This window comes from Onychostoma macrolepis, chromosome 18 (genome assembly GCF_012432095.1).
Source record: "Onychostoma macrolepis isolate SWU-2019 chromosome 18, ASM1243209v1, whole genome shotgun sequence".
In the NCBI taxonomy this organism is placed as follows: domain Eukaryota; kingdom Metazoa; phylum Chordata; class Actinopteri; order Cypriniformes; family Cyprinidae; genus Onychostoma; species Onychostoma macrolepis.
In genome coordinates, this window is record NC_081172.1 from 7,926,288 (window position 1) to 7,934,414 (window position 8,127).

General features: G+C 37.2%; 1 protein-coding gene across 3 annotated transcripts in view; it reads right to left on the reverse strand.

The window, feature by feature from the left end:
• The window catches only part of si:ch211-1e14.1 (UPF0606 protein KIAA1549), a 55,704-nt gene extending 48,199 nt beyond the window's left edge, over positions 1-7,505 (reverse strand). The window contains exons 1-2 of one of the 3 annotated variants that reach the window (XM_058751738.1): positions 7,337-7,505; positions 5,672-5,830 (exon numbers count right to left, since the gene is read on the reverse strand). In XM_058751738.1, the coding sequence (XP_058607721.1) occupies positions 5,672-5,765 (94 nt within the window). In that variant the 5' untranslated portion in view covers positions 5,766-5,830; positions 7,337-7,505. Of the gene's footprint in view, positions 1-5,671; positions 5,831-7,189 lie in introns of all 3 variants that reach the window. The other 2 variants (XM_058751737.1, XM_058751739.1) reach the window with 2 other exon arrangements.
• Between the last annotated feature and the right edge of the window lie 622 nt (positions 7,506-8,127).

The following is an 8,127-nucleotide window of genomic DNA, read 5'->3' on the forward strand; positions in this document are numbered from 1 at the left end:
TTGCGAATAACGTAACCAAATCAGTCTCTCTGCCATCTTAATTTAATTATTGTACTATACCATTCAAAAGTTTAAAGTCAGTAAGTTTTTTTCAGTTTATGTTACAAAAATTTTCTATTTGTAATAAATGCTGTTTTTAAAAAGTATCACTGTTTCCACAAAAAAACATTAAGCAGCACAACTGTTTTCAACGAATGGTAGTAAAATATATTGAACTATTTTCCAATAAACATCATGCTATATTTCATATTTATAATAAATATCTAAAAATCAAAAGTTGTATATCATACATTTGTTTATGTACGATATACAACTGCTAAAAAAGTGGGTAGACACTGTTGCACTCAATTGGGATTCATTGATTTGGACCATTTGAGTTACTTATTGCACTATAACTAATTAATTAATGCTTATTTCTTATTGAAGCTTCTGCTTATTTTAACAGCTTAATGGGCTTGAGCAAACAACTGCCATCTCTATCTGCCATGGGGAAAGCAGTGAATCAGCTCTGAATCAGAAACATTATTGGAGCATGCTAAGGAAATCATCATTAATGCTATTGCTCATAAGTTAGAAGAAATCCCCATCCTTAACCATAAAAATTAAACTTTGGTGTATAACTTCTCTTTTTGTGCTACAGACATGAATAATAGCTGAAATCAATGTAGAAGCATGCTATTACCTCTCTAAGCAATCAGTCCTACAATTTTTGCCTGGCAGACAATAAAACAGGTGGACAAATACCCACTAGCTTTACTCTGAAGGGCATCCAGATATATCAAGGAACCAGAGTACTTGATAAGACTTATAACCACCCAGAACACTCTTAAAACCACTTAAAACAAATTAGAAATTACATAACAATGACCATCAAAACACACAAGTATCTTAGCGGAGTGTTTTCAACTGTACCAGAAATTGTGCAGAATATAGAGCCCTATGAAATCAGTTTAATTTTTCCAATATATATTGTGTTTTTTGCACTTAAATTTTTCTGGATTCTGTTTTATCCTGTTTTAATAGATCTGGGTTCCATTTTAATGGTTCCATTTAATTTTAGTTATCAAAAAGCATGTCTAAATAACTTAAATCATGAATCTTATACAATGTAACAACAATATACTAAAGGTTCAACAAAAAACACATCTGTTTCTTTTTTTCTCTCACAAATTCCGCGTTTTATTTTTCCCTCTGCTTTCCACTTTCATTTTCTGGATTCCATTTTAATAGTTTAATTACATTATAATAATCAAATACGATGGCTAATCAACTGAATTTAAAAGCCTCGTTCAAACTGTCAGTCCAAATCCGATTTTGTGCATATCCGAATGGAATCTGATTTGAATAACTGACTGTCCACATAGCGTATCGCAACTGTTCATATCCGATTTGTGTGTCCATAAGTGCTCTTTCATTTTTACGGAATGTGCATTGGTTTCTATAGTAATGCCATTGCGTTGTTATTAGGGCTGTGCGATTAATCGAAATCGAACCGCAATCGCGATTTGAGATGTTGCGATTTACTAATCGCAAAGCCTGCGATGTGGACGCGATGTTCTCTGTTCCAGATCAAACGCAAATGCATGACTGCCAGCCTTGAGTGGCAAAAAAAATAAATACAAAAAAAATACTAAAAAAGTAATACTAAAGAAAATTTTATGTAATATGAGATTATTTCGGCTTCGAAATGACAGACACCGAATAAAAAAGGTTATTTGCAAGAGCTGTGCCACAACGCAAAAGAGTTCACTTATCGGTTCTGCTTTTAGTACTGGAGAATTAAATATACATTTTCTTATTTGTTTTTATTAGTACATGAACGTTATCTTACACATTTTATCTCCCCAACAGATTCTAATTTGAAATAAGTTTACAGTGCATGTTGGCTATTCCCAATTCAGAAGACCGCACACACAGCCTGCGTCTCTGAATGCTTCTCATACTCGCTCCTCTCTTCCCCACGCGGCGCATATCCCGGATCTCACGGACGAGCCGTTTACACTTGCCGCACACACGCAGCCTGTTTCGTAATGCTCGTTTACTCTCGCTGTCTCGCGTCCGACTCCGCACCGCAAGTCTCTATACGAGCGCATCTGGCAGTATGGATGAGGCTTGACGCACGCGCGCAACCTGTGTCAACTTGGCCTGGCTCTGCGTTTGAAACAAATGTAAATTCAGTCTAACTGCTTTGCTAATTTCACTTGGATGAAATGAAACATTCAGCACATTTTCCACTTGTTCTTAAAATCCCAAATACTTAAAAATGAATAAATCAGCCTTCCTATGTAATACTTGAATAATTGACTAAAGTAGGCTAATGTAGTTCTTTATTTACACAAAATAAACAAATCTTTCTGGTGAAATTCAGTAATTAGCCTAAGTAAATTCTGTAAAAGTAGTAATACCATTATAGTCTTCCCTACTGAAAAAACAATAGAACCCCTCCCAAAACACAATAGAAAATGTAATGGATTTAAGGGTTATAATGGGAATTGTATTGGTTTTAACATAATGGTGTCTACTGGCATTTGATGCATTCTATTGGTGGGATGTAATCTGGCAGATGGGAACCAATAGAACAACAATAATTCCTATTGCAATAATGCCCAATGGTTTGTATTGTTTTTTTCAGCAGAGAATAATACCCATACTGTGCTGCACACTTTTGACAATATTGAGCTGAAGCTTGACTTTGCAAAATTAAAATCGCAAATCAAATCGCAATCGCAATATCTGTTAAAAAAAATCGCAATTAGATATTTCCCCCAAATCGCACAGCCCTAGTTGTTATGCCTATGCCAGAGCCCCTACGCTAAAAACAACAGTAACAGCAATACAGATGTTGTCTTACGACATGACAACATGTTGCCGTTGCAGTTGCGCTGTATTATTATATTTCGTCTTGCGAGGCAGCGGCAGAAATGCAGGAAGCTGGAATGTGCGGCTTTATTCCGTGCTGCTGATTTCAAAACTCAAAGAGGTACGTGTACTACCAGTATATTGTGTTTTTCCACTTGACTTGCAGTTCGCAATGATACAAGCTTGTTTCATGTAGTTCATTGCCGTTCAGACTATCTAAATATGATCGGATTTCAATCGGATTTGCACAAAAATCAGATTTGGGCTGACAGTCTGAACGAGGCTTTGTGTCCTGTAAGTTCCATTTTTTATGACTGGATTCTGTCCACCTTTTTCACATTGTGGAAATCATAGGACCCCAAGGATGAAAAAAAAAAAAAAAGCGACTCAAATTTTTACACCACTACATATTCATATACTCAGTTGTTGCTGTCAGTCTACTCATTCAGTACTGAAACCCCCAGCTTTTAAGGTTAAATTCTGTACATCCACATCATTTAGATACTAGTCAAAGCGACAGGCTTTGAGTCGAGGCTGTGAAAACTCTCTATATCACCTTTTGAGAGGGCTGGGAATTTAACCACAATTAAAAGACATCCTAACTTGTATACACACAAACTCACTGTCCTCAGTACACCTTGTTGACCTACTCTCTAAATTGTTAGGCGGAGTTTGATGGCTCCGCCCACCACCGCTTCTGCTCAAAACGGGCAACATGTGCTCAGAATACGAGATGCACACAGTAAGCTCTTCACAGATCTTAGATGTTAATTACGACTAGCCTCTCCCATCATTAAGTAGTGGGGTGGGGGGGGGGGACTGCCTGACCTACATCACAGTGCCAAGATGAAGTATAAAATTGCAGAGCAATTTTAAAATGCATAGAGTCAGACTAAAACAGCTGTGAGCTAGCAGATGATGGAAGCATTTGAGCCGATAAGCTGTAGTAATTATACTGCATCATATAAATGTGCCTGATAAATTAGACCTTTCCCTCAAAATTGGCAAATATACAGTAATTGACTACATGCATAATTATAACCTTTGTATTAACCCATTGAACCTAGACAGCTCCCTTGAAAAAAGAATTTCTGGACAAAAATTTTCTACCTATATATTTTAAATGAAGGTGCTGGCCCAACTTAACCCCGTTCTCATGCTCTCTATCGTTCCCTAGCCTTCAAGAGTTTCTTACGTCAGGCTTTCTCAGATCACAAGAAGAAGGATTCTGTCTCAGTTTCAGAGAAGCCACAGAACTGACAAGATCCTTTCAGGTTCTGAATGTGTCAGATCGAGACTGAATAAATTGTCACAACAGACTGACCCAGCTGGTTTCCATGACATGTTCTGATGGATTTAAATATGAGATATGGTCCTGTCTTAAAGGGATAGTTCATCCAAAAATGAATTTGCTCACCTCATGCTGTTCCAAAACTGTATGACTTTTTCTTCTGTAGTACTAAAATAAGGTATTTTGAGAAATGTCTATCTATACCATGGAAGTTGTTCCAATTGTTCCAGCTGATTTGTTTCCAAAGTTCATCAAAATATCTTTTTTTGTGCTTCTCATGCAGGTATGGATTGACACGAGGGTGAATAAATTAAGATAGAACTTTTATTTTATGGTGAACTATCCCTTTAAGAATCAAAGAAGCGTATCACCAAAAATAAACACTATTCCACATCATTTCTTTTAGACAGCTTGCGATATGCTGAAATGGATATAAATGGACTGTCAACACTGTGATCTTCACTCAATTATATGCTCCTAATATATTGATTTTCAGCATGAACAGACGGGTAATAGGATGAAACACATAGCAGTCAAATTTACTACGAAAACCGATCTACAAAAATCTTCTTGAATGAATGATCAACACAATCTATTTAAAAATGAATGAGAAACTTCACCATGAGTCTTGCACGAAGGACAAAACTACAATGTGTAAAATAATCTAATTCCATCTAAAGATGAGCATCTAGCTGCATATTTTGTTTCCAGTAGCCTAGTTTTTTGTTCTTATCCTGTCTTCATATAGCTCTTTGATCCATAAGTACTCGACATACAGGCAAGACCAGTCAGTGTGCTAGATTTGTAATCTACCCTAAATTATTTATGTTATTAAAAATTATATTAATCCAGTATAGTTGTCTCTAAATGTAAAGGGATTGCTTGAGACAACAAGCTTGAGTCAGTGACATGGATTAGGGTGAATCTAAAACCAATGCAGACAAAGTCCCACCCAAGCAAGAAAAGTAGCCTTAAAAGTCTTTCGTCATCATGTTGACAAACTGTAGAGGATCTGGTCTGCTTTTCAACTAAAGTGGACATTTTGAAGATAATATCCAAAAACCTTTGGAGAGACTAGGCAAAGGCATAACACAATTACACAGCCAAAAAATAGGTAAAAGGTTTGTTCCGATAAAGTCACTGACAGTATTTATTATTAAATATGCAAATAATAAAATGTAACTAACTATACAGATAGCAAAATAGACTAACCTAACCCTAAAATGGACGGAAACCATGTTGTTGTTGTGTGTTTCCAATCAATAACCAATATCTAATCAAGAACAAATATGATCAGTGCAGACCACATTCATTTTGAAAAGTCATTTATCATGATGCTAGACACTCGTGCAAATTTTACCAAAATGTTTTTACACTGTCCTCAAAACTTTGCATTGCTTTATAGAAGTTTTACACGTCTCCCACAAAAGGCGTAATTCCTGTCATCTTGCCAATAAACTCCAGTTACCGGCTGCAAACTGATCACTGGTGCCAAATGAAGAAGAACATGACTTCACTAACCTGCAGCAGGTGAATCAGCGATCACCATGGAGACGAACATCAGCAGCACGCACGCGGTGACCCGACTACGTCCCTCCATCATTAGACCCTCCATTTAGTGAAAGTCATGTTTCGTCCAAAGAGGAGAGATTATCCGCGCGTTTAACTAGTCGCCGTGAACTGCAGCAGATGAAAACAATAACGTTACCACGGTCACATTTTCAGTCCTATTTTCAGCACGACTTCATGAATACTCCCGTAACCAAATCTAACGATTTAATCATAAACCGAACAAATGACATCTTGCATATGACTAAAAACCGAAATGTAAATCGCAGCTGGAGATTTTAACCACTAAAGTGAATTGCCATGCTGACAGAGTGACACTACAAGTGCTAGAGAAGAGCGCGGACCTCACGGCTCCTTTGTTCCTTAACTTGTCCGACTCATTTAAACGAATCGGTTCTTTTGAATAATTCATTTCAAAGAGCCGACTCAGAGAACGACGGCGTTACGTCATCCCGTGACAGTCCCTGCCAGTCAATCGTGACATATTAAACGCTCAAGTCTAAACCTTCTAGTAAAGTCATATGTAGGTATTTACGGCTATTTATTCCATTTTTACGAATACGTTTTAATGTTAAGTGTGTTAATTTTAAAGTCCTTGTTGTTTGTTCCAGACATGATTCAGTCTGTTCTATGTGTCTGTGTCACACATACAATCACAAACAAGTCGTAATCATATTTCCAGCACGTTTTATTTGGATCATTTCTGCTATTCGACTATTAAAGTAACTTTGTCACATTTATCAAATCCTCAATTAACTCTAAATGTTTAATATCACTTCGGACAGTCGGTGAATTGCACACTCGAGAACCGCCAGGACCGATTCAGGCTGATTCGCGAACGAATCATTTTAGGCCTGTTCAAGAGATTCATTAAAAAGATTCAGTTCACAAGAGCGATCGTTCAGGATTCGGACATCTCTACCCGTGCATTAACATACGAACCGAATCTCACAGAGCGAGATCCAAACATTGTTTGCATAATGTGCTGCTTTCAAAAGACAAAACTTACACGTTGACATACTGCATGCCCTATCAACGTAACGGTTTGCGAACTCGTGTGCGTTAAAGCCCCGGTAAACGCGCGTGTTGCACGCGGATTAGGCTTCTAGTCGGGATTTCCAGTAACTGTTTCGTGATGGTTATGAGAGAAATAGTTTGTAATCTTAGGATCTCTCGCCGCTATTACACCTAGTTTGACTAGCTATTGGAATAAAGAGAACATACTCTTTCACATGTGTTGCTGTATGGCACAGAACGGAGTCTTTTTTACAGAAACGATTGCAATCGGTCACCGTCCGTATACGTTACTTGATTGACTGATGATGCATTTAACTCGAGTTAACTTGTAGTTGCAAAATATACGTCTAGAAACTTAATTTTACGTCTGAATCGGATTTGCATTAGTTTATTTGAAAGCAGAGAAAGACTTTTAGCACATGCACAACCTCGAAAAGCAGCTCCTTAACTTACCTTTAGAGCAGACTAGAACGGACCGAAGTCGATAGCGTCCATATCCAGTTTCAGATCAGGATTAAAGTTTCTAGTTTTGCATAATTGCATGACACATCGGGTGATTTTTTTCCATAAGTGTCTGGATCCTGTCTGAGCATCACTCACTTTCTCAGATGCAACCACTCTGTGTTCGGGATTGCACTAAATCCTCCCCTGACAGCAGGATTTGGAGTCTCTTGTATGGGCTCTACGGTCATTGGCTCTCCGCGCCGTCCTTCAGTAATCTGGGTTAGGTTGACACCTCCGCCGGCGTCTGTGGTTTCACGGCAACGCGTTTTGTTACCGGATCTTGTGTGGCTGCATAATTTTCACCTAAACCAGGTAAAACATTGTTTGTTTAGGAAGGTTTTAAATGTTTGATTTTTTTTTTTTTAACTGAGGAGATTCTTATTATTTTTAAACGATTCAACGTAGTTGAGTTTGGTTATGTCACAGCACACTCTTGTGGCCATGAGGGCAACTATTGCTAGCACTTTATTTTACAGTCCTGTTCCACATGTACATACTACTTGTTATAGTAATTATAATAACTGGCTAATGACTAGGTACTAACTCCGAACCTACCCTTAACCTAACCCTAATTTATGTAGTTACCTTATATTATCTAGTACTTTCTTAGTTAAGTACACTGTAAGTGCACGAACTGTAAAATAAAGTGCAACCCAACTTTTTGTACACAAACAATATGAACAGAAATGACATAAATTACATCCAAATCTTTGTAACCGATTAAACCAAAAAAGTAATGTTTATTTTATATTTATTCTAGAGTATGTCTGACTTCATGAAGAGATATACAGTAATAATATAACACACACACACACACACACATATACACACACACACACACACATATATATATATATATATATATATATATATGACCCTGGACAACA